Source organism: Coregonus clupeaformis, unplaced genomic scaffold (genome assembly GCF_020615455.1).
Source record: "Coregonus clupeaformis isolate EN_2021a unplaced genomic scaffold, ASM2061545v1 scaf1071, whole genome shotgun sequence".
Taxonomy (NCBI): Eukaryota; Metazoa; Chordata; class Actinopteri; order Salmoniformes; family Salmonidae; genus Coregonus; species Coregonus clupeaformis.
The window spans coordinates 129,343-156,629 of record NW_025534525.1 but is presented as its reverse complement, the minus strand read 5'-3'; the positions used below and the strand labels follow the sequence as shown (position 1 = coordinate 156,629).

The 27,287-nt window shown below is 43.6% G+C and overlaps 1 protein-coding gene across 1 annotated transcript in view; it reads left to right on the top strand.

Moving 5' to 3' along the window:
* LOC121566043 (zinc finger protein 721-like) overlaps positions 1 to 23,753 on the top strand; it is a 40,674-nt gene extending 16,921 nt beyond the window's left edge. Inside the window, exons 4-9 of the mRNA XM_045217482.1 lie at positions 1,787 to 3,107; positions 7,320 to 7,338; positions 14,942 to 15,131; positions 15,598 to 15,695; positions 15,826 to 16,003; positions 22,386 to 23,753. Of these exons, the coding sequence (XP_045073417.1) occupies positions 1,787 to 3,107; positions 7,320 to 7,338; positions 14,942 to 15,131; positions 15,598 to 15,695; positions 15,826 to 16,003; positions 22,386 to 23,203 (2,624 nt within the window). The 3' untranslated portion in view covers positions 23,204 to 23,753. The remainder of the gene's footprint in view (positions 1 to 1,786; positions 3,108 to 7,319; positions 7,339 to 14,941; positions 15,132 to 15,597; positions 15,696 to 15,825; positions 16,004 to 22,385) is intronic.
* The last annotated feature ends 3,534 nt before the right edge of the window (positions 23,754 to 27,287 follow it).

Here is a 27,287-nt window from a genome sequence, read left to right as displayed (position 1 = left end):
TATGATAGAAATTACAGACCTCTACATGCTTTGTAAGTAGGAAAACCTGCAAAATCGGCAGTGTATCAAATACTTGTTCTCCCCACTGTATATAATATATTTGTTTAACACTTTTTTGGTTACTACATGATTCCATATGTATTATTTCATAGTTTTGATGTCTTCACTATTATTCTACAATGTAGGAAATAGTCAAAATAAAGAAAGACCCTTGAATAAGTAGGTGTTCTAAAACCTAAACAAAAATATAAACGCAACAATTTCAACGATTTACAGTTCATATAAGCCAGGGCTGCCCAACCCTCTTCCTGTAGGTTTTCAGTCCAACTCTAATTTAGCATATCTGATTCAGCTTGTTAAGGTCTTGTTGAGCAGCTAATAAGTAGAATCAGGTGTGTTAAATTAGAGCTGGACTGAAAACCTACAGGAAGAGGGTTGGGCAGCCCTGGCTTATATGAACTGTATTGAGCAGCTAATAAGTAGAATCAGGTGTGTTAAATTAGAGCTGGACTGATAACCCACAGGACGATACATCTCCAGGAAGAGGGGGGTTGGGCAGCCTTGATATAAGTGAATCAGTCAATGTAAAAAAATTCATTAGGCACTAATCTATGGACTTAACATGACTGGGCAGGAGCGCAGCCATTGGTGGGCCTGGGAGGGCATAAGCCCACCCACTTGGGAGGCAGGCCCAGCCAATCAGAATAAATTTTTCCCCACAAAAGGGCTGTATTACAGAGAGAAATACTCCTCAGTTTCATCAGCTGTCGGGATGGCTGGTCTCAGACGATATGGAGGTCCTGGGCTGGCGTTGTTAGATGTGGTCTGCGGTTGTGAGGCCGGTTGGATGCACTGCCAAATTCTCTAAAAAGACGGAGTTACATCTCCTGTGGATATTCCTGCAGTCAGCATGCCAATTGCACACTCCCTCAAAACTTGAGACATCTGTGGCATTGTGTGACACAACTGCATATTTTAATGGCCTTTTATTGTCCCCAGCACAAGATGCACCCTTGTAATGATCATGCTGTTTAATCAGCTTCTTGATATGCCACACTGTCAGGTGGATGGATTATCTTGGCAAAGGATAAATGTTCACTAACAAGGATGTAAACAAATTTGTGCACAAGATTTGAGAGAAATAAGCTTTAGTGCTCTTGGATTTCTGGGATCTTTTATTTCAGCTCATGAAACATGGGACCAACACTTTACATGTTGCGTTTTTATTTTTAGGAACAAAATATTTCACATTCTTTTTGACTTTATCCAAAATATCATGACATTAGTGATAGTCTAAATCAGAAGAATTGCCATTTAAACAGCAGTGTCGGACTCTTTCGACAATGGGGAGATATTACTGATGTGCTTTGTGTCTGTCCAATGTAAAAAAAAAAAGTTTGGGACTTCCACACAAAATTACTTATTTTAGGTTTAAGGAAATGTGTAGGTCTCATTCTGTATCATACAGCTATTAAGGTTATACATTTACAACCACCTGCACGATAGGAATCCAGAGATGTCTGTGTCTTGAGTGTCCTAGAACTGTGTCGTTTTTGGGTTCTGACTTATAAAACAGAATGAATAAAAATGTATCAGTAATTACCAGGAAGCTCTACAACATCATTTGTTTTGAAATCACACCAAGATTGTTTTAATTGATGAAATGTTTCAAAACTGTCCTCAGGTTATTGAGGGATCTGATTTGGATTAAATGTCATAGCAAGGTGGTTTTATCAAGTGGAGGTTTCATTCAGGTCTCTCTTTAAATAAACACTGTCTTTGGCAGGAGAAAAACCAAAGTCGGAGGAACCAAAGACGTCCAAACCAGCAAGACGACACCTCTGCTCCCAGTGTGGAAAGACTTTTAACCGGTTAGAGAACCTGAAAATACATGAGAAGGCACACAGAGGAGCAAAGACACACCATTGCGCCCAGTGTGGAAAGAGTTTTAACCACTTAGGAAACATGAAAGCTCATGAGATAATACACAAAGAGGAGAAGCCTTTCCATTGCTCCCAGTGTGGAAAGAGTTTTAAACGTTTACACACCCTGAAAATACATGAGAAGGCACACACAGGAGCGAAGCCACACCATTGCGCCCAGTGTGGAAAGAGTTTTAACCACTTAGGAAACCTGAAAGCTCATGAGATAATACACAAAGAGGAGAAGCCTTTCCATTGCTCCCATTGTGGAAAGAGTTTTAAACGATTAGACTACCTGAAATCTCATCAGCAAATACACACAGTGGAGAAGTCTTACCACTGCTCCCATTGTGGAAAGAGTTTTAAACTGTTAGACTACCTGAAATCTCATCAGAAAGTACACACAGCGGAGAAGCCTTACCACTGCTCCCATTGTGGAAAGCATTTTAACCGGTTAGGAAACATGAAAGCTCATGAGCAAATACACACAGTGGAGAAGTCTTACCACTGCTCCCATTGTGGAAAGAGTTTTAACCGTTTACACACCCTGAAAATACATGAGAAGGCACACACAGGAGCGAAGCCACACCATTGCGTCCAGTGTGGAAAGAGTTTTAACCACTTAGGAAACTTGAAAGCTCATGAGAAAATACACACAGTGGAGAAGCCTTACCACTGCTCCCATTGTGGAAAGAGTTTTAACCGTTTACACACCCTGAAAATACATGAGAAGGCACACACAGGAGCGAAGCCACACCATTGCGCCCAGTGTGGAAAGAGTTTTAATGACTTAGGAAACATGAAAGCCCATGAGAAAATACACAAAGAGGAGAAGCCTTACCACTGCTCCCATTGTGGAAAGAGTTTTAAACGGTTAGACTACCTGAAATCTCATCAGAAAGTACACACATTGGAGAAGCCTTACCACTGTTCCCATTGTGGAAAGAGTTTTAACAGTTTAGGCAACCTGAAAAGACATGAGAGGACACACACAATGGATAAGCCTTACCACTGCTCCCATTGTGGAAAGAGTTTTAACCGGTTAGACTACCTGAAATCTCACCAGAAAGTACACACAGTGGAGAAGCCTTACCACTGCTCCCATTGTGGAAAGAATTTTAACCGGTTAGGAAACATGAAAGCTCATGAGCGGACACACACAGGAGAGAAGAATTACTTATCCTAGTGTGTAAGTTGATATTTCACATCACATTGACTTAAAGTTAATCAGAGGACATACACAGTGCTCCCATTGTCTTATATTGTTGACTGACTGAGATTGTGTTTACTTGTTTATACCATATGAAATGTGTTTATACAAAGTATACTTAAACATTTATTTGTATGTTTCTATTAGAAAACATGAATTGAACATGGAGTTTGTCAGTTTCAATATAGAGTAGATCAGATTCCATGTGTTTAAATGGTCCTTTTTTTAAACTCTGACTATGTGTGTGTTTATCTGGGTATGTCATTCCTCCAGCTCCACAGATAATCAAATTATATTTGGATGTGATGCATTTGCTCCATTGTTTATATTGTTGGCCCACTGATGATTTTTCTTTAAGAGGCTCCTCTGTCCTCCACTCGTTACCTGTATTAATGGCACCTGTTTGAACTTATCAGTATAAAAGACACCTGTCCACAACCTCAGTCACACTCCAAACTCCACTATGGCCAAGACCAAAGAGCTGTCAAAGGACACCAGAAACAAAATTGTAGACCTGCACCAGGCTGGGAAGACTGAATCTGCAATAGGTAAGCAGCTTGGTTTGAAGAAATCAACTGTGGGAGCAATTATTAGGAAATGGAAGACATACAAGACTTGAAGAAATCAACTGTGGGAGCAATTATTAGGAAATGGAAGACATACAAGACCACTGATAATCTCCCTCGATCTGGGGCTCCACGCAAGATCTCACCCCGTGGGGTCAAAATGATCACAAGAACGGTGAGCAAAAATCCCAGAACCACACGGGGGGACCTAGTGAATTACCTGCAGAGAGCTGGGACCAAAGTAACAAAGCCTACCATCAGTAACACACTACACCGCCAGGGACTCAAATCCTGCAGTGCCAGACGTGTCCCCCTGCTTAAGCCAGTACATGTCCAGGCCCGTCTGAAGTTTGCTAGAGTGCATTTGTATGATCCAGAAGAGGATTGGGAGAATGTCATATGGTCAGATGAAACCAAAATATAACTTTTTGGTAAAAACTCAACTCGTCGTGTTTGGAGGACAAAGAATGCTGAGTTGCATCCAAAGAACACCATACCTACTGTGAAGCATGGGGGTGGAAACATCATGCTTTGGGGCTGTTTTTCTGCAAAGGGACCAGGACGACTGATCCGTGTAAAGGAAAGAATGAATGGGGCCATGTATCGTGAGATTTTGAGTGAAAACCTCCTTCCACCAGCAAGGGCATTGAAGATGAAACGTGGCTGGGTCTTTCAGCATGACAATGATCCCAAACACACCGCCCGGGCAACGAAGGAGTTGCTTCGTAAGAAGCATTTCAAGGTCCTGGAGTGGCCTAGCCAGTCTCCAGATCTCAACGCCATAGAAAATCTTTGGAGGGAGTTGAAAGTCTGTGTTGCCCAGCGACAGCTCCAAAACATCACTGCTCTAGAGGAGATCTGCATGGAGGAATGGGCCAAAATAACAGCAACAGTGTGTGAAAACCTTGTGAAGACTTACAGAAAACGTTTGACCTGTGTCATTGCCAACAAAGGGTATATAACAAAGTATTGAGAAATGTTTGTTATTGACCAAATACTTATTTTCCACCATAATTTGCAAATAAATTCATAAAAAATCCTACAATGTGATTTTCTGGATTTTTTTTCTCATTTTGTCTGTCATAGTTGACGTGTACCTATGATGAAAATTACAGGCCTCTCTCATCTTTTTAAGTGGGAGAACTTGCACAATTGGTGGCTGACTAAATACTTTTCCCCCCCACTGTAATTGGTTAAAGAAAATTGTGATAAATAAAAAAGTAGCTTTGCAGCTCCTTCAGGATTATTTTTGCCTCTGATTAATAATGCCCTCCTTGCCTGGTCCATGAGTTTTGGTGGGTGGCCCTCTCTTGGCAGGTTTGTTGTGGTGCCATATTCTTTCAATTTTTTAAAAATGGATTTAATGGTGCTCCGTGGGATGTTCAATGTTTCAGATATTTTTTTATAACCCAACCCTGATCTGTACTTCTCCACAACTTTGTCCCTGACCTGTTGGAGAGCTCCTTGGTCTTCATGGTGCCACTCTGGGGCCTTTCAGAACAGGTGTATATATAGAGAGATCATGTGACAGATCGTGTGACACTTAGATTGCACACAGGTGGACTTTATTTAACTAATTATGTGACTTCTGAAGGTAATTGGTTGCACCAGATCTTATTTATGGGCTTCATAGCAAAGGGGGTGAATACATATGTACGCACCACTTTTCCGTTATTTCTTTCTTAGAAATTTTTGAAACAAGTTATTTTTTTCATTTAACTTCACCAATTTGGACATTAAATCCAAATAAAAATCCATTTAAATTACAGGTTGTAATGCAACAAAATAGGAAAAACGCCAAGGGGGGTGAATACTTTTGCAAGGCACTGTATATACACTGATTATACCAAACATTTGGAACAACGTCCTAATATTGAGTTGCAACCTCCCCTTTTTCCCTCAGAACAGCCTAAATTCGTCGGGACATGGTCTCTACAAGGTGTGGAAAGCGTTCCACAGGAATACTGGCCCATGTTGACTCCAATGCTTCCCACAATTGTTTCAAGTTGGCTTGATGTCGTTTGGGTGCAGTGGAGGCTCCTCATGAGGAGGAAGGGTAGGACCATCCTTCTGAGTGATTTTCAGAAAAATAAAAATGGTAAAACATTTAAAAAGTTCTCCTTTTTAGATAAAACTATACTAAATATAATCATGTCACCAAAAAATTGATTCAAACATACTATTTTGCAATGAAGGTCTACAGTAGCCACAGCAGCACTCTGTAGGGTAGCCCCATGGTGTAGCATGGAGGACAGCTAGCTTCCGTCCTCCTCTGGGTACATTGACTTCAACACAAAACCTAGGAAGCTCATGGTTCTCAAGCCCTTCCATAGACTTACACAGTAATCATGACAACTTCCGGAAGACTTCCTCCAACCTATCAGAGCTCTTGCAGCATGAACTGACATGTTGTCCACCCAATCAAAGGATCAGAGAATGAATCTAGTACTGAAAGCATAAGCTGCAGCTAGCTAGCACTGCAGTGAATATAATGTGGTGAGTAATTGACACAAAGAAAGCAAAATACAATAGTTGAACAGTTTTGAACAAATTCATTTCTTCCAAAATGAAGGGGAAGCAAGAGAGTGAGAGATTTCGTCATTTCTTTTCCACTTTCAGTTTCACTTACTTAGCAAATGCAGCTGGCTAGTTTAATTACTCAAACACCCTGCTCCAACAGAGGGATGCTATGTTAGCTAGCTGGCTAGTTTAGTTACTCAAACACCCGGCTCAAACAGAGGGATGCTATGTTAGCTAGCTGGCTATGACTATCCAACACAACACTGGAACTCTTCCAAGTCAAGGTAAGCTTTTGGTTTTATTAATTTATTGCCACCAGGCCCACCGGTGTAAGTGCTAAACTGCTTACTGACTGTACACTATAACGTTATTGCAGTGCTTCTCAATTATTTTCTGTTACGCCCCCCCTAGGAAGAAGTAAACATTTCGCGCCCCCCAACTCTCCGCCGCGACTGTAAATAGTATAATTTGTCTATAGAATTGTTATATGTACACCTCTGCATAACATTGTATCCTTATTAACATTAAAGAAAATAAAAAAGAAAGAAATATAGATCAACTTACAACAAAGAATAACTTTATTAACATTGTAACAGAAAATACTTAAAGTGCATAAATTTGCCTGAAAAAAAAAATGCAACCCTTATTTAAACTGTAAACATTTTTTGACAATTTGATACTGAAAAATAAAATAAAATATAATCAATAAATAATAATACATTCAAATTGATCAGCAACATTAACTCAGGAGCACAATATATGAAACACTTTGACCTATAAAACAAAAATGAATAAAACAATTTGTGCTGATTTTTTTATAATTTTTTTAAATCAAAATGAGGAAGTCAGGATTAATGGCTACAATGAGCACGTTTTGCAGTGCACAGCTTTTCGAAGCGGGGTTTGAAGCATGATACTGCAACTCTCAGCTCCTGCTCAATGTTTAGCTGGGACCTGTACTTGGTCTTCAGTGCAGCAACAGCAGAGAAGCCAGTCTCACAAAGAGAGGCAGTATCCACTCTTAGTCCTCTGCCCTAAGAGTGGATACTGCCTCTCTACACTCAGACAGAATTCACTCAGTGTCTGTGATGTGAACCTCAGTCTCAATGTGGAGTCAGACGTGATATCAATGAATTGGTCCTCCTCTGCAGAGCTGAAACCAGTTGGAGCTGGTGCATTGAAATGATCTCTCACCCAGTCATATTGGGAACTGTTTTCAGGGAAGTACTTTTTAAAGAATCCCATCAGTGATGAAATATGCTCCTTAATATATGGAATCACTGAGGTGGCATCATAGTCAGTAGTGTCAACAAATTCATGCAGGTTCTCGAATGAATCAGTATTTCCTTCATCAAGTCGCCTGCCCCACATTGCAAGCCTTCGAGTGAAAGAGCTGATCTTGTCTGTGACCTGAGGTGTTTATCTTTCCCTTGAAGCTGTAGATTTAGTTCATTTAGCTTTCCAAATATGTCACTCAGGTAGGCCAGTTTTGCCAGGAAGTTCTCATCACTACATTTTTCTGCGAGGTCATACTTGTGCTCCTGCTCCGAAAACATTCTTATCTGCTCTCTGAGCTCAAAAACTCGGGACAAGATTTTTCCTCGTGACAGCCACCTTGCTTCACTGTGAAACAGCACAGCTTGATGTTCAGCTCCCATCTCCTCACAGATAGCAGAGAAGACTCTTGTTTTTAGTGGTCTGGTCTTTATGAAATTGACTACACCTACAATGTCAGTCATAACCTCACTTATTTCAGAGGAAAGGTGCCTTGATGCCAGTGCTTCTCTGTGTATAACACAGTGTGTCCACTCAGCATTAGGTGAGGCCTTCTTGATGAGTGCCCAAAGTCCTTTTCTCATCCCTGCCATGGTCTGTGCACCATCACTGCAAACACCAATGCAGTTCTCCCACTTTAGCCCATTCTCAGTCAGGAAGTAGTCCAGCATTTTGAATAGCTCTTCAGCTGTGGCTCTGTCTCTGACATATTTACAAAAAAGTAGATCCTCACACAGGGAGTTTGTCATGTCAAAACGTACATAAACGATAAACAGTCTTTGTTGCTGTCAGTTGCTTCATCGAACTGTAAGGCAAAAAGTTTGTCTTTGAGTTTACCAGCTGTTCTTTAAGATTGTTATCAATGTCATCTATACGTCTGGCGACAGTGTCATTGGCGACAGTGTCATTGGACAGAGGGATAGTTTTTATTTTTGCAGCACTTGCGTCATCCAGCATGACAGAGACCATGTCTAAAGCTGCAGGCAGTATCAGCTCCTCTGCTATGGAGTGGGGTTTTCTGCACTGAGCAATTTGGTACGCCACCTTATATGACGCTGGTTTACTGAAGTAGCATTCACAAAGCGGGACGATTGTTGGCAATATTCGGCACGTTTTCGCTGAAAAAACTCAAGAGGCTTATCAGCGTGATTGGGGTGTAATGTCTTTAAGTGACGCCTTAATTTATTTGGCTTCATGCTGTCCGCTGCCAACATTTTTAGACACAGTAAACATACCGGTCTTTCCTCGTCTCCCACCGTAGTCACAGTGAAGCCAAGCGCTACATACGCTTCGTCATATTTCCTCGTCTTAGCTTTCGGGAGACTTTGTCTCATTATCTCCGTCTTTCTTTTCATCCCTGTTATATATGTTTCCATGGTGTCTCTTAAGGGTTTGTTATCTGCACTTCATATCTCCTGCTCTGTGCTGTGTGCTCTTGTTCGGTGCAAAAAAAAACTACTCCCTGCGGCAAAAAAAAAAGCATGTTCCCCGGGGTCACACGCGCCCCCCCTGGCATCGCTCCGAGCCCCCCCAGGGGGGCGCGCCCCACTATTTGAGAAGGACTGCGTTATTGCATGATTATAGCAGATATACTCATGCGTTAGTTCTATTTTTTATTGTAATTTTTTTAAAAATCTTTATTTAACTAGGCAAGTCAGTTAAGAACAATTTCTTATTTACAATGACGGCCTACACCGGCCAAACCCGGACGACGCTGGGCCAATTGTGCGCCGCCCTATGGGACTTCCAATCACGGCCGGTTGTGATACAGCCTGGAATCGAACCAGGGGGTCTGTAGTAACTTCTCAAGCACTGAGATGCAGTGCCTTAGACCGCTGCGGCACTCTTGAGCCCATTATTATCTATGTTGACTATGACTTTACTTTAGCTAATATGGTGACAACGATGTAGGCTGTGTGTAGCAGTTATGATATGGTTTGGCTTGGAAAGGTTTTTTCGCATTGTCACATACAGCTGATGTGGTTTGCATTGAAGTCCAGAAGCGAAGGGAAAAGGTGAGAGGAGGAGAGGGTATGGATGCGAGAAGGAATACAACGTGGCTGTTATGAAAGTGAACTGTGTTTACGCGTGATCAGGGATTCTGTTGAAAAACGTTTCTTAAACGGAACAAAACCGGGATAAACGTACCTGAATTTGTCCAATAGAAACTCTCTTGTCACTGTCTGTCACCTCAAATTTGTATCTCGACCTGTGTGCACCTACATTCTAAACTTTCATTCATAGGCTAGGTTGTAGTAACCTCATGATGGGTACAGGGAAAAGTATCATGTAGTAGCATAAACCTATTGCTGTTACATTGAACAGGGTGAATGGAATATGAATGACAGTCATCCAATGTGGTATAATAGAAATCTGGCCATGCTCATGATTTAGTTTTTTGTCCTCCCTCATCTTAAACGGCACCAACCTCCACTGTTTGGGTGGTGGACCATTCTTGGTACACGTGGGAAACTGTTGAGCTGGAAAAACCGAGCAGCGGTGCAGTTCTTGACACAAACCGGAGCGCTTGGAACCTACTACCATACCCAGTTCAAAGGCACCCTCTGAATGGCACACATACACAATCCATGTCTCATTTGTCTCAAGGCTTAAACATCCTTCTTTAACCGGTCTCCTCCCCTTCATCTACACTGATTGAAGTGGATTTAACAAGTGACATCAATAGTTGGATCATAGCTTTCACCTGGATTCACCTAGTCAGTCTATGTCATGGAAGGAGAAGGTATTCTTAATGTTTTGTATACTCAGTGTATATCACTACAGATAATCAAGTGCTATTTGCATGTGATGCATTTGCTCTATTGTTTACAGGATGATTTGTATCTTATAGAGTGTGGCTTTAAGGGAATAGTATGGTCACATCTAGATAAAAATGAATGTGAAAAATGAACAGAGAATGTGTATTAACACACTACCTATTCATATAAGTATTTATTAATCAAATTCAATCAATCAAATTTTATTTATAAAGCCCTTTTTACATCAGCAGATGTCACAAAGTGCTATACAGAAACCCAGCCTAAAACCCCAAACAGCAAGCAATGCAGATGTAGAAGCACGTGGCTAGGAAACACTCCCTAGAAAGGCAGGAACCTAGAGAGGAACCAGGCTCTGAGGGGTGGCCAGTCCCCTTCTGGCTGTGCCTGGTAGAGAGGAACCAGGCTCTGAGGGGTGGCCAGTCCCCTTCTGGCTCTGCCTGGTGGAGATTATAACAGTACATGGCCATTAATGCAAGATTTTTCTCCAAGATGTTAAAACGTTCATAGATGACCAGCAGGGTCAAATAATAATCACAGTAGCTGTAGATGTTGCAACAGGTCAGTACATCAGGAGTAAACATCACTTGGCTTTTCATAGCCGGGCATTTAGAGGTTGAAATAGCAGGTGCGGTAGAGCGAGAGAGTTGAAAACAGCAGGTCTGGGACAAGGTAGCACGTCCGGTGAACAGGACAGGGTTCCATAGCCGCAGGCAGAACAGTTGAAACTGGAGCAGCAGCATGACCAGGTGGACTGGGGACAGCAAGGAGTCATCAGGACAGGTAGTCCTGAGTCATGGTCATAGGGCTCAGGTCCTCCGGGATGGGAGGGAGAGAGGGAGAGAGAGATAATTAGAGGGAGCATACTTAAATTCACACAGGACACTGGATAAGACAGGAGAATAACACCAGATATAAGAGACTGAACCTATCCCCCCGGCACATAGAGTATTGGAGCATAGATACTGGAGGCTGAGACAGGAGGGGTCGGGAGACGCTGTGGCCCCGTCTGACGATACCCCCAGACAGGGCCAACCAGGCAGGATATAACCCCACCCACTTTGCCAAAGCACAGCCCCCACACCACCAGAGGGATATCAACAGACCACCAACCTACTACCCTGAGACAAGGCTGAGTATAGCCCACGAAGATCTCCTCCAATGCACGAGCCCGAGGGAGCAACAAACCGGACAGGAAGATAACGTCAGTGACTCAACCCACTCAAGTGATGCACCCCTCTTAGGGACGGCATGGAAAGCACCAGTAAGCCAGGGAAACAGCCCCTGAAATAGGGTCAGAGGCAGAGAATCCCAATGGAGAGATAGGAACCTAAATCTAAATATTCATATTAAGCTTTACGTCTGTGTATAGGAAAGTGTTATTTGTAAGACGTAAGAAAAAATATATCAGCTTATTGTTAAATTATTACGACATTCTTTGCCAATACGAACGATGTAGTAAATATTGTTTCCAAACTGCGTTTCCCACTCCAGTCAGCAGATGGCGATGTGAGTCTTTCAGGTGATGATTATTGCGTGACGTATAATGGACTGGACGGGACTCTTCTTCAGCAACAACCACACGGCTACTCTTTCAACCATTTCAGTAGCTTGCTAGCCAACATAAAACCGAAAGATTGAGGATTTAGACCATGTTTATTTACATTAGCTAACCTCAGTGTTTTAAACACATTTCTTTTGACGTAACATTATCTACTGGGTAACTTTAACCGGTTTCTTTAAAAGTAATTTCCTCTCAATCTTAAATAGACATGCCCCATTCAAAAAATACAGAACTAAGAACAGATACAGCCCCTGGTTCTCCTCAGACTTGACTGCCCTTGACCAGCACAAAAACATCCTGTGGCGTACTGCATTAGCATCAAATAGCCCCCGTGATATGCAACTTTTCAGGGAAGTTAGGAACCAATATACACAAGCAGTTAGGAAAGCAAAGGCTAACTTTTTCAAACAGAAATTTGCATCCTGTAGCACTAACTCCAAAAAGTTTTGGGACACTGTAAAGTCCATGGAAAATAAGAGCACTTCCTCCCAGCTGCCCACTGCACTGAGGCTAGGAAACACTATCACCACCGATAAATCTACAATAATCGAGAATTTCAACAAGCATTTTGCTACGGCTGGCCATGCTTTCCACCTGGCTACCACTACCCCGGCCACCAGCTCTGCACCCTCCGCTGCAACTTGCCCATGCCCCCCCGCTTCTCCTTCACACAAATCCAGACAGCTGATGTTCTAAAAGAGCTGCAAAATCTGGACCCCTACAAATCATCTGGACTAGACAATCTGGACCCTTTCTTTCTAAAACTAGCCGCCGAAATTGTCGCAACCCCTATTACTAGCCTGTTCAACCTCTCTTTCGTAACGTCTGAGATCCCCAGAGATTGAAAGCTGCCGCGGTCATCCCCCCTCTTCAAAGGGGGTGACACTCTAGATCCAAACTGTTACAGACCCATATCCATCCTGCCCTGCCTTTCAAAAGTTTTTGAAAGCCAAGTCAACAAACAGATCACCAACCATTTCGAATCCCACCGTACCTTCTCTGCTATGCAATCCGGTTTCGAGCTGGTCATGGGTGCACTTCAGCCACGCTCAAGGTCCTAAATGATATTATAACCGCGATCGATAATAGACAGTACTGTGCAGCCGTTTTCATTGACCTGGCCAAGGCTTTCGACTCTGTCAACCACCGCATTCTTATTGGCAGACTAAATAGCCTTGGTTTCTCAAATGACTGCCTCGCCTGGTTCACCAACTACTTCTCAGATAGAGTTCAATGTGTCAAATCGGAGGGCCTGTTGTCTGGACCTATGGCAGTCTCTATGGGGGTGCCACAGGGTTCAATTCTTGGGCCAACTCTTTTCTCTGTGTATATCAATGACGTCGCTCTTGCTGCTGGTGACTCTCAGATCCACCTCACGCAGACGACACCATTTTGTATACATCTGGCCCTTCATTGGACACTGTGTTAACAAACCTCCAAACGAGCTTCAATTCCATACAACACTCCTTCAGTAGCCTCCAACTGCTCTTAAACACTAGTAAAACAAAATGCATGCTCTTCAACCGAACGCTGCTTGCACCCGCCCACCCGACTAGAATCACTACTCTAGACGGGTCTGACCTAGAGTACGTGGACAACTACAAATATCTAGGTGTCTGGTTAGACTGTAAACTCTCCTTCCAGACTCACATTAAGAATCTCCAATCCAAAGTTAAATCTAGAATCGGTTTCCTATTTCGCAACAAAGCCTCCTTCACTCATGCTGCCAAACATGCCCTTGTAAAACTGACTATCCTACCGATCCTTGACTTCGGCGATGTCATTTACAAAATAGCCTCCAACACTCTACTCAGCAAATTGGATGTTGTCTATCACAGTGCCATCCGTTTTGTCTCCAAAGCCCCATATAATACCCACCACTGTGACCTGTACGCTCTTGTTGGCTGGTCCTCACTACATATTCGTCGCCAAACCCACTGGCTCCAGGCCATCTATAAATCACTGCTAGGCAAATCCCGCCTTATCTTAGCTCATTGGTCACCATAGCAACACCCACCCGTAGTCTGCGCTCCAGCGGGTATATCTCACTGGTCATCCCCAAAGCCAACACCTCCTTTGGCCGCAATTCCTTCCAGTTCTCTGCTGCCAATGACTGGAACAAACTGCAAAAATCTCTGAAGCTGGAGACGCTTATCTCCCTCACTAACTTTAGGCATCAGTTGTCAGAGCACCTTACCGATCACTGCACCTGTACACAGCCCATCTGAAATTAGCCCGCCCAACTACCTCATCCCTATATTGTTATTTATTTTGCTCATCTGTACCCCAGTATCTCTATTTGCACATCATCTCTTGCACATCATTCCAGTGTTAATACTAAATTGTAATTATTTTGCACTATAGCCTATTTTATTGCCTTACCTCCATAACTTGCTAAATTTGCACACTGTATATTAATTGTATTTCTGTTGTATTTTTTTTGATTTTTGTTTTGTTTTACCCCATATGTAACTCTGTGTTGTTGTTTTTATCGCACTGCTATGCTTTATCTTGGCCAGGTCGCAGTTGTAAATGAGAACTTGTTCTCAACTGGTTTACCTGGTTAAATAAAGGTGAAATAAAAAAAAAAAAAAAAAAAAAAAAACTAATTTGCAAACTTGTTAAAGATTGATACTGAGCCTAGCACTAGGCTAGTCGCTAATTAGCTAGCTAACTAGCTTACATCCCTGACCATGAGCTCACTAAACTACTCCTCCCCTGCTAAAGAAGAGGAGGTCTGGTGTATGGAGAAAGAAGCTCTGGGGCTGAACATTGCCGTGAAACAAGAAGAGGAGGGTGTTACAGTGAAAGGAGAGGAAGAAGCTTTCAGAATGATAAAGGAGGAAGAGGAGGCTATTACACTGAAAGAAGAAGAGGATGTTACAGTGAAAGAAGAGAAAGATCCGTTTGGAGTGAAAGAGGAAGAGGGGATAGAGGCTGTCACAGTGGAAGAGGAGGAGGTAGAAGCTTTCAGAATGATAAAGGAGGAAGAGGAGGCTGTTACACTGAAAGAAGAAGAGGATGTTACAGTGAAAGAAGAGAAAGATCCGTTTGGAGTGAAAGAGGAAGAGGGGATAGAGGCTGTCACAGTGGAAGAGGAGGAGGTTGAAGCTTTCAGAATGAAAAAGGAGGAAGAGGACGTTGGTGTATTGAAAGAAGAAGAGGAGGATGTTATAGTGAAAAAAGAGGAAGAACCTTTTAGAGAGGAAGAGGATGGTATCTCAATAAAGGTGAAGAAGGAAGACGTTTTTGGAGTGAAAGAGCAGGAGGAGGAGACAGAATATCCGATTAACACCAGTGAGTACTGTCTTAAAAACAGGGGCACAAACTATGCAGTTCTTGAACTAATGTGTGGTTTTTAAGGGGCATTCTACTGAAGTTATATACTTCAATATGTTGTTCAGTACTGTATAAATTGTTAAAGGTTCAATCTGCAATTGGTACATATATTTTTGGGACTTTTAAATTAGCTTTAATGAATTCTCCATGTGGTCTACATTAAAGTGCACCTCATCTAATATAACAGGCTTTTCAAATTCAATATTGGTGCTTAATTTCTACTTAAAATATCAAATGGACGCAAAAGGCACCCAATTTGTGGAACTACCTTTTCACATTTGCATCATTAACAATATTTTATAAAATCATGATGAAAGTGACCATTTTAGGCCCTGTTTAGATATATTAATGCCTCTTGTAAGACCCTGTGATTGTAATAGACGGTCATAAGTTTACCATCTGTTTGATGTTCTCGTTCACACAGGAGGGAGACATTACTATCATGGATCCTCTGGGGAGCCTCAACAACATCCTGATACTGACGAGGCAGAGAAGAGTCTCTCCAGATCAGAACCCCTGATGGTACAGCTTGGTCTGGTCTAGCATACAGCTTGCTCTATCGGGGTCTGGGTTTCTGTAAAGCACTTTATGACAACAGTGACATCAGCATCCATAATGATATGTGTCTGTGTCCCCTCTATATGGTTACCAGGACAACGCTAGCCCTTCCTCCCTCCCAGAGTCCCCGTGTCGTACCTCTCCCAGTAGCACCTTATTGCTGGGTCTGAAGAGGTTGTCTGTGCGGCTGGTGGACTGCAGGAAAACAACGGGGCTGAGTGGAACTGTGAGAGGAGGAGAAGAGAAGAAAGGAGCAAATTTGACTCATCAAAGTAAGTGCTGTAGTTTGAACAAATAAAATAGATCTACCCACTGGTATCTGTTACCAGGACAACCAGCAGAGTTCTGTTTGTTGAGATGACAATAAACTGGTACAGTTGAAGTCGGAAGTTTACATACACCTTAGCCAAATACATTTAAACTCAGTTTTTCACAATTCCTGACATTTAATCCTAGAAAAAAATCCCTGTCTTAGGTCAGTTAGGATCACCACTTTATTTTAAGAATGTGAAATGTCCAAATAATAGTAGAGAATGATTTATTTAAGCTTTTATTTCTTTCATCACATTCCCTGTGGGTCAGAAGTTTACATACACTCAATTAGTATTTGGTAGCATTGCCTTTCAATTGTTTAACTTGGGTCAAACGTTTCGGGTAGCCTTCCACAAGCTTCCCACAATAAGTTGGGGAAGTGTAGCTCAGTTGGTAGAGCATGGCGCTTGCAACGCCAGGGTTGTGGGTTCGATTCCCACGGGGGGCCTGTATGAGAAGAAAAAAAAATATGCACTCACTAACTGTAAGGTGCTCTGGATAAGAGCGTCTGCTAAATGACTAAAATGTAAAATTTGAATTTTGGCCCATTCCTCCTGACAGAGCTGGTGTAACTGAGTCAGGTTTGTAGGCCTCCTTGCTCGCACACGCCTTTTCAGTTCTGCCCACACATTTTCTATAGGATTGAGGTCAGGGCTTTGTGATGGCCACTCCAATACCTTGACTTTGTTGTCCTTAAGCCATTTTGCCACAACTTTGGAAGTATGCTTGGGGTCATTGTCCATTTGGAAGACCGATTTGCGACCAAGCTTTAACTTCCTGACTGATGTCTTGAGATGTTGCTTCAATATATCCACATCATTTTCCTTCCTCATGATGCCATCTATTTTCTGAAGTGCACGAGTCCCTCCTGCAGCAAAGCACCCCCACAGCATGATGCTGCCACCCCCGTTCTTCACGGTTTGGATGGTGTTCTTCGGCTTGCAAGTTACCCCCTTTTTCCTCTAAACATAATGATGGTCATTATGGCCAAACAGTTCTATTTTTGTTTCATCAGAACAGAGGACATTTCTCCAAAAACTAAGATCTTTGTCCCCATGTGCAATTGCAAACCGTATTCTGGCTTTTTTAGGGCGGTTTTGGAGCAGTGGCTTCTTCCTTGCCGAGCGGCCTTTCAGGTTTTTTTATTTTTTCTATTTTTTTTATTTCACCTTTATTTAACCAGGTAAGCCAGTTGAGAACAGTTTCTCATTTACAACTGCGACCTGGCCAAGATAAAGCAAAGCAGTGCAATAAAAACAACACAGAGTTACATATGGGTCAAAAATTCAAGTCAAAAATACAACAGAAAATATATATACAGTGTGTGCAAATGTAGCAAGTTATGGAGGTAAGGCAATAAATAGGCTATAGTGCAAAATAATTACAATAGTATTAACACTGGAATGCTAGATGTGCAAGATATTATGTGCAAATAGAGATACTGGGGTGCAAAAGAGCAAAATAAATAACAATATAGGGATGAGGTAGTTGGGTGGGCTAATTTCAGATGGGCTGTGTACAGGTGCAGTGATCGGTAAGGTGCTCTGACAACTGATGCTTAAAGTTATTGAGGGAGATAAGAGTCTCCAGCTTCAGAGATTTTTGCAATTCATTCCAGTCATTGGCAGCAGAGAACTGGAAGGAATGGCGGCCAAAGGAGGTGTTGGCTTTGGGAATGACCAGTGAGATATACCTGCTGGAGCGCAGACTACGGGTGGGTGCTGCTATGGTGACCAATGAGCTAAGATAAGGCAGGGATTTGCCTAGCAGTGATTTATAGATGGCCTGGAGCCAGTGGGTTTGACGACGAACATGTAGTGAGGACCAGCCAACAAGAGCGTACAGGTCACAGTGGTGGGTAGTGTATGGGGCTTTGGAGACAAAACGGATGGCACTGTGATAGACTACATCCAATTTGCTGAGTAGAGTGTTGGAGGCTATTTTGTAAATGACATCGCCGAAGTCAAGGATCGGTAGGATAGTCAGTTTTACGAGGGCATGTTTGGCAGCATGAGTGAAGGAGGCTTTGTTGCGAAATAGGAAGCCGATTCTAGATTTAACTTTGGATTGGAGATTCTTTATGTGAGTCTGGAAGTTGAGTTTACAGTCTAACCAGACACCTAGGTATTTGTAGTTGTCCACATACTCTAGGTCAGACCCGTCGAGAGTGGTGATTCTAGTCGGGTGGGCGGGTGCCAGCAGCGTTCGATTGAAAAGCATGCATTTAGTTTTACTAGTGTTTAAGAGCAGTTGGAGGCTACTGAAGGAGTGTTGTATGGCATTGGAGCTCGTTTGGAGGTTTGTTAACACAGTGTCCAATGAAAGGCCAGATGTATACAAAATGGTGTCGTCTGCGTAGAGGTGGATCTGAGAGTCACCAGCAGCAAGAGCGACATCATTGATATACACGGAGAAAAGTGTCGGCCCAAGAATTGAACCCTGTGGCATCCCCATAGAGACTGCCATAGGTCCAGACAACAGGCCCTCCGATTTGACACACTGAACTCTATCTGAGAAGTAGTTGGTGAACCAGGCGAGGCAGTCATTTGAGAAACCAAGGCTATTTAGTCTGCCAATAAGAATGCGGTGGTTGACAGAGTCGAAAGCCTTGGCCAGGTCGATGAAGACGGCTGCACAGTACTGTCTATTATCAATCGCGGTTATAATATCGTTTAGGACCTTGAGCGTGGCTGAAGTGCACCCATGACCAGCTCGGAAACCGGATTGCATAGCGGAGAAGGTACGGTGGTATTCGAAATGGTCGGTGATCTGTTTGTTAACTTGGCTTTCAAATACTTTCGAAAGGCAGGGCAGGATGGATATAGGTCTGTAGCAGTTTGGATCTAGAGTGTCACCCCCTTTGAAGAGGGGGATGACCGCGGCAGCTTTCCAATCTCTGGGGATCACAGACGTTATGAAAGAGAGGTTGAACAGACTAGTAATAGGGGTTGCGACAATTTCGGCGGCTAGTTTTAGAAAGAAAGGGTCCAGACTGTCTAGCCCAGCTGATTTGTAGGGGTCCAGATTTTGCAGCGCTTTCAAAACATCAGCTGTCTGAATATGTGTGAAGGAGAAGCGGGGGGGCATGGGCAAGTTGAAGCGGATGGTGCAGAGCTGGTGACCGGGGTAGTGGTAGCCAGGTGGAAAGCATGGCCAGCCGTAGCAAAATGCTTGTTGAAATTCTCGATTATTGTAGATTTATCGGTGGTGATAGTGTTTCCTAGCCTCAGTGCAGTGGGCAGCTGGGAGAGGGTGCTCTTATTCTCCATGGACTTTACAGTGTCCCAAAACTTTTTGGAGTTAGTGCTACAGGATGCACATTTCTGTTTGAAAAGCTTGCCTTTGCTTTCCTAACTGCTTGTGTATATTGGTTCCTAACTTCCCTGAAAAGTTGCATATCACGGGGGCTATTCGATGCTAATGCAGTACGCCAAAGGATGTTTTTGTGCTGGTCAAGGGCAGTCAAGTCTGAGGAGAACCAGGGGCTATATCTGTCCTTAGTTCTGAATTTTTTTGAATGGGGCATGCTTATTTAAGATTGAGAGGAAAGCACTTTTAAAGAACAACCAGGCATCCTCACCTGACGGAATGAGATCGGTATCCATCCAGGATACCTGGGCCAGGTCAATTAGGAAGGCCTGCTCACTAAGGTCACCAAGCAGTACGAACTCTGAGGATAGATGGGGGGCAATCAATTCACATATGGTGTCCAGGGCACAGCTGGGGGCTGAGGTGGGTCTGTAGCAAGCAGCAACAGTGAGAGACTTATTTCTGGAAAGGTGTTTTTTTAGAAGTAGGAGCTCAAACTGTTTGGGCACAGACCTGGATAGTATGATAGAGCTCTGCAGGCTATCTCTACAGTAGATTGCAACTCCACCATCTTTGGCAGTTCTATCTAGACGGATAATGTTGTAGTTGGGGATGGAAATGTCTGAATTTTTGGTGGCCTTCCTAAGCCAGGATTCAGACACTGCTAGAACATCAGGGTTGGCAGAGTGTGCTAACGCAGTGAATAACTCAAACTTAGGGAGGAGGCTTCTGATGTTAACGTGCAAAAAACCAATGCTTTTACGGTTACAGAAGTCAATAAATGATAGCTCCTGGGGAGTAGGAGTGATACTGGGGGCTGCAGGGCCTGGGTTAGCCTCTACATCACCAGAGGAACAGAGGAGGACTAGAATAAGGATACGGATAAAGGCTTTAAGAACTGGTCTTCTAGTGCGTTGGGTACAGAGAGTAAAGGGGGCAGATTTCCGGTCGTTTTAGAATAGATTCAGGGCATTATGTACAGACAAGGATATGGAAGGATATGAGTACAGTGGAGGTAAACCTAAGCGTTGGGTAACAATGAAAGAGATAGCATCACTGGAGTCTCCGCTTGTATGGGGGGTGGGACAAAGGAGCTATTTGAGGCAGTTTGAGTTGGACTTGGGGGTCTACAGAGACAGAATAACAACAAAAAAATCCAGAAAAACGCATGTCAAAAATGTTATAAAAATGCCAAGAGTGTGCAAAGCTGTCATCAAGGCAAAGGGTGGCTATTTGAAGAATCTGAAATATAAAATATATTTAGATTTGTTTAAAACTTTTTTGGTTACTACATGATTCCATATGTGTTATTTCATTGTTTTGTTTTTAAAAATTCACTATTATTTTACAATGTAAAAAAAATTTTTAAATGAAGAAAAACCCTTGAATGAGTAGGTGTGTCTAAACCTTTGCCAAAGCTTTGACTGGTAGTGTATATGATGATGTCATAGTGAATTCATGATATGTGAATGAACAAGCCTTTCATACTTTATAATGTAGCTATTATATAAAGTGCCTTCGGAAAGTATTCAGACCCCTTGACTTTTTCCATATTTTGTTACGTTACAGCCTGATTCTAAAATGGATAAATATATTTTTTTTCCTCGTCAATCTACACACAATACCCCTTAATGACAAATTGAAAACAAGTTTTTAGACATTTTTGCAAATGTATATAACAAAATCCATAAATACCTTATTTACATATGTACATTTATATCTATGTATTTATGTTTATTTAACTAGGCAAGTCAGTTAAGAACAAATTCTTATTTACAATGACGGCCTACCCCGACCAAACCCTCCCCTAAACAGGACAACGCTGGGCCAATTGTGCTCCGCCCTTTGGGACTCCCGATCACGGCCGGTTGTGATACAGCCCGGGATCGAACCTGGGTCTGTAGTGACGCCTTAGGCTCGGGTCCCCCACGTGGTCTGCGGTTGTGAGGCCAGTTGGATGTTCTGCCAAATTCTCTAAAACGACGTTGGAGGCGGCTTATGGTAGAGAAATTAACATTAGATTCTCTGGTAACAGCTCCAGTGGATATTCCTGCAGTCAGCATACCAATTGCACGCTCCCTCAAACCTTGAGACATCTGTGGCATTGTGTTGTGTGACAAAACTGCACATTTTAGAGTGGCCTTTTATTGTCCCCAGAACCAAGGTGCACCTGTGTAATGATCATGCTGTTTAATCAGCTTCTTGATATGCCACACCTGTCAGGAGGATGGAATATCTTGGCAAAGGAGAAATGTTCACTAACAGGGATGTAAACAAATTGGTGCAGAAGACTTAAGAGAAATAAGCTTTTGTGCGCTTGTAAAAATTCTGTGATCTTTTATATCAGCTCATGAAACATGGAACCAAGACTTTACATGTTGTTTTTATATTTTTAGGAGCAAAATATTTCACATTCTTTTTTACTTTACCCAAAATATCATGACATTAGTGATAGTCAAAATGTTAAAATATCATGACATTAGTGATAGTCAAAATGTTAAAAATGTTGTATGTCTAAATTAGAAACATTGCCATTTAATAATCATGTGTCGGACCCTTTCGACAACGGGGAGATGTTACTGATGTGCTTTGTGTCTGTCTCCAATTATAAAAAATAAAAAAAAGTTTAGGACTTCCACACAAAATTACTTCTTTACTTATTTTAGGTTTAAGGAAATGTGTAGGTCTCATTCTGTATCATACAGCTATTAAGGTTATACATTTACAACCACCTGCACGATAGGAATCCAGAGATGTCTGTGTCTTGAGTGTCCTAGAACTGTTTAGTTTTTTGTGTTCTGACTTATAAAACAGAATGACTAATATAAGTCATGTAAACATATTATCAGTAATTACCAGGAAGCTCTACAACATCATTTGTTTTAAAATCACATCAAGATTGTTTTAAATTATGAAATGTATGAAAACTGTCCTCAGGTTATTGAGGGATGTGATTAAATTTCATAGCAAGGCGGTTTTATCAAGTGGAGGTTTCATTCACATCTCTCTTTAAATAAACACTGTCTTTGGCAGGAGAAAAACCAAAGTCGGAGGAACCAGAGACATTTAAACCACCAAGACGACACCTCTGCTCCCAGATTGGAAAGAGTTTTACCAAGTTAGGAAGCCTGAAAAGACATGAGAGGACACACACAGGAGAGAAGCCACACCATTGCGTCCAGTGCGGAAAGAGTTTTAAGCACTCAGGGAACATGAAATCTCATCAGCGAATACACACAGGGGAGAAGCCTTTCCATTGCTCTCAATGTGGAAATAGTTTTACCAAGTTAGGAAGCCTGAAAAGACATGAGAGGACACACACAGGAGAGAAGCCACACCATTGCGTCCAGTGCGGAAAGAGTTTTAACCACTTAGGGAACATGAAATCTCATGAGCGAATACACACAGAGGAGAAGCCATACCATTGTGTCCAGTGTGGAAAGAGTTTTCACCGGCTACACAACCTGAAATCTCATGAGCGAATACACACAGGGGAGAAGCCTTACCACTGCTCCCATTGTGGAAAGAGTTTTCACCGGCTAGACATCCTGAAATATCATGAGCGAATACACACAGAGGAGAAGCCATACCATTGCGCCCAGTGTGGAAAGAGTTTTCACCGGCTACACAACCTGAAATCTCATGAGCGAATACACACAGCGGAGAAGCCACACCATTGCGCCCAGTGTGGAAAGAGTTTTAAGGAGTTAGGCACGCTGAAAGCTCATGAGCGAATACACACAGGGGAGAAGCGTTACAAATGCTCAGACTGTGGGAAGACATGTTACTCATCACAGTCACTTAAACGTCATGTGAGAATCCACACAGGAGAGAATAATTACTTCTCCTAGTGTGTAAATTGATATTTCACATTGACTTGAAGTTCATCAGAGGACATACACAGTGCTCCCATTGTCTTATATTGTTGACTGAGAATGTGTTTACTTGTTTATACCATATGAAATGTAATTATACAAAGTATACTCAAAAATATATTTGTGTTTTTATTAGAAAACATGAATTGAATATGGAGTGTGTCAGTTTGAATACAGAGTAGATCAGATTCCATGTGTTTAAATTGTCCTTTTTTAAACTCTGACTGTGTGTGTTTATCTGGGTGTGTCATTCCTCCAGCACTACAGGTAATCAAGTGATATTTGGATGTGATGCATTGGCTCCATTGTTTACATTTGCATTGTTGGCCCACTGATGATTTAATGAAATGGAAATGTTCACGGACTCTGTAATGGAATTGTTTAATTGTATGTGTCCACATAACTGAGTATGTGACTAACCTTGTGAAACTGTCCTATTATAAACTTCTGTTCTTGGGAGTATCATCCTGTGTTGCAAACAAGCTTCCACCTGCGTTCTTGTATAAATAAAGTCCTGTCTACACTGCGCTGTGTAACTCTGTTATTCTCTCTGAGATCAGAAATAAAGAATCTTGGTTTGACTTAGACTCCAGCAGATCCTTATTTTATAATATCCACCACAATTTGGCACCCCAGACAGGACTGACGTGTCGTTGACCGGCTGCTACTGAGGCTCCCAGTGTAAACTGCCTGCGGAGGCTCCCAGTGTAAACTGCCTGCGGAGGCTCCCAGTGTAAACTGCCTGCGGAGGCTCCCAGTGTAAACTGCCTGCGGAGGCTCCCAGTGTAAACTGCCTGCGGAGGCTCCCAGTGTAAACTGCCTGCGGAGGCTCCCAGTGTAAACTGCCTGCGGAGGCTCCCTGCGCTGTGAGTCTCGGCTAAATTCCTCCTCGTCCAAGGAGGGAATGGAGAGACCGCGTAAATTGTTGGTCAGCGATCACTCAGTCGTTGTTATAGTCCCACTAAGCGCAAACCAGATGGGATGGCGTATTGCTGCAGAACGCTGTAGTAGCCATGCTGGTTAAGTGCGCCTTGAATTCTAAATAAATAAACGACAGCGTCACGATCACACCTCCTCCTCCATGTGAGACAGAGCAGGAAGAGTTGGCAATAGGTTGTGTGTATGAAGGAATTTTGGGTGTGGTAGCTGATGTGAACTTAACCATTGAACAGCAACAGTTTTTCTCTGTGCACCAAACAGTTCCCCATATCTCTATCTCCGAGATAGAGGGAAACCAAATGGGAAGAATTTGGTGCATGGGGCGTGAGGTTGGCAACAGACTGGGAGGCTCAGCCAGACGGGAGAGAATTATCCTCTGTGATTGGGGGATCACAGCACGCCGTGCACAGAGGGGACAATGAAGTCCCTGTTCCTGTTTCCTGTTGCGCCTAACCAGCCCTCGCCCTGACAGCTGTTGTCTCAGGTTCCAGACCGTTCATGGACAAAGGATAAATATGACATAGGGGAGATGAGAGGAGCAACGCCTGTGACCGTCTCTCCTAAAGGCTCATATCGGCCCCACAAAGCACAGTACCCTTGCGTAAGGAGGAGGCGGAGGCAGGAATTGGCAAAATCCTGACCTCTCTGCTGAGCAGGGGGGCTGTTGTCACCTGTACGTCATCACCTGGCAACACGCCAATTTGACCTGTTAGGAAAGCATCTGGTGAATGGAGAATGGTACAAGATCTTAGAGCTGTTAACGAGGCAGTGTATGCCATGGCCCCAGTTAGAGCTGTTAACGAGGCAGTGTATGCCATGGCTCCAGTTAGAGCTGTTAACGAGGCAGTGTATGCCATGGCCCCAGTTAGAGCTGTTAACGAGGCAGTGTATGCCATGGCCCCAGTTAGAGCTGTTAACGAGGCAGTGTATGCCATGGCCCCAGTTAGAGCTGTTAACGAGGCAGTGTATGCCATGGCCCCAGTTAGAGCTGTTAACGAGGCAGTGTATGCCATGGCCCCAGTTAGAGCTGTTAACGAGGCAGTGTATGCCATGGCCCCAGTTAGAGCTGTTAACGAGGCAGTGTATGCCATGGCCCCAGTTAGAGCTGTTAACGAGGCAGTGTATGCCATGGCCCCAGTTAGAGCTGTTAACGAGGCAGTGTATGCCATGGCCCCAGTTAGAGCTGTTAACGAGGCAGTGTATGCCATGGCCCCAGTTAGAGCTGTTAACGAGGCAGTGTATGCCATGGCCCCAGTTAGAGCTGTTAACGAGGCAGTGTATGCCATGGCCCCAGTTAGAGCTGTTAACGAGGCAGTGTATGCCATGGCTCCAGTTAGAGCTGTTAACGAGGCAGTGTATGCCATGGCTCCAGTTGTGCCAAACCCCTAAAAATGGTGAAGAAGCGCAAATTTGGCTTAAACAGGCACTCTCGTTGATGCATTTTTTAAATTTTAAATTTTAGTCATTTAGCAGACGCTCTTATCCAGAGCGACTTACAGGAGCAATTAGGGTTAAGTGCCTTGCTCAAGGCCACATTTACGTCATTTAGCAGACGCTCTTATCCAGAGCGACTTAGAAATTGGTGCATTCACCCTATAGCCAGTGGGATAACCACTTTACAATTTGGGGGGTTAGAAGGAACACTTTATCCTATCCCAGGTATTCCTTAAAGAGGTGGGGTTTCAAATGTCTCCGGAAGGTGGTGTGACTCCGCTGTCCTGGCGTCGTGAGGGAGCTTGGTCCACCATTGGGGTGCCAGAGCAGCGAACAGTTTTGACTGGGCTGAGCGGGAGCTATGCTTCCGCAGAGGAAGGGGAGCCAGCAGGCCAGAGGTGGATGAACGCAATGCCCTCGATTGGGTGTAGGGACTGATCAGAGCCTGAAGGTACGGAGGTGCCGTTCCCCTCACTGCTCCATAGGCAAGCACCATGGTCTTGTAACGGATGCGAGCTTCAACTGGAAGCCAGTGGAGTGTGCGGAGGAGGGGGGTGACGTGAGAGAACTTGGGAAGGTTGAACACTAGACGGGCTGCGGCATTCTGGATGAGTTGTAGGGGTTTAATGGCACAGGCAGGGAGCCCAGCCAACAGCGAGTTGCAGTAATCCAGACGGGAGATGACAAGTGCCTGGATTAGGACCTGTGCCGCTTCCTGTGTAAGGCAGGGTCGTACTCTCCGAATGTTGTAGAGCATGAACCTGCAGGATCGGGTCACCGCCTTGATGTTAGCGGAGAACGACAGGGTGTTGTCCAGGGTCACGCCAAGGCTCTTCGCACTCTGGGAGGAGGACACAACGGAGTTGTCAACCGTGATGGCGAGATCATGGAACGGGCAGTCCTTCCCTGGGAGGAAGAGCAGCTCCGTCTTGCCAGGGTTCAGCTTGAGGTGGTGATCCGTCATCCATACTGATATGTCTGCCAGACATGCAGAGATGCGATTCGCCACCTGGTTATCAGAAGGGGGAAAGGAGAAGATTAGTTGTGTATCGTCAGCGTAGCAATGATAGGAGAGGCCATGTGAGGATATGACAGAGCCAAGTGACTTGGTGTATAGGGAGAATAGGAGAGGGCCTAGAACTGAGCCCTGGGGGACACCAGTGGTGAGAGCACGTGGTGCGGAGACAGCTTCTCGCCACGCCACTTGGTAGGAGCGACCGGTCAGGTAGGACGCAATCCAGGAGTGAGCCGCGCCGGAGATGCCCAGCTCGGAGAGGGTGGAGAGGAGGATCTGATGGTTCACAGTATCAAAGGCAGCAGACAGGTCTAGAAGGACAAGAGCAGAGGAGAGAGAGTTAGCTTTAGCAGTGCGGAGAGCCTCCGTGACACAGAGAAGAGCAGTCTCAGTTGAATGATCAGTCCTGAAACCTGACTGGTTTGGATCAAGAAGGTCATTCTGAGAGAGATAGCAAGAGAGTTGGCTAAAGACGGCACGCTCAATAGTTTTGGAAAGAAAAGAAAGAAGGGATACTGGTCTGTAGTTGTTGACATCAGTGGGATCGAGTGTTGGTTTTTTGAGAAGGGGTGCAACTCTCGCTCTCTTGAAGACGGAAGGGACATAGCCAGCGGTCAAGGATGAGTTGATCAGCGAGGTGAGGTAGGGGAGAAGGTCACCGGAGATGGTCTG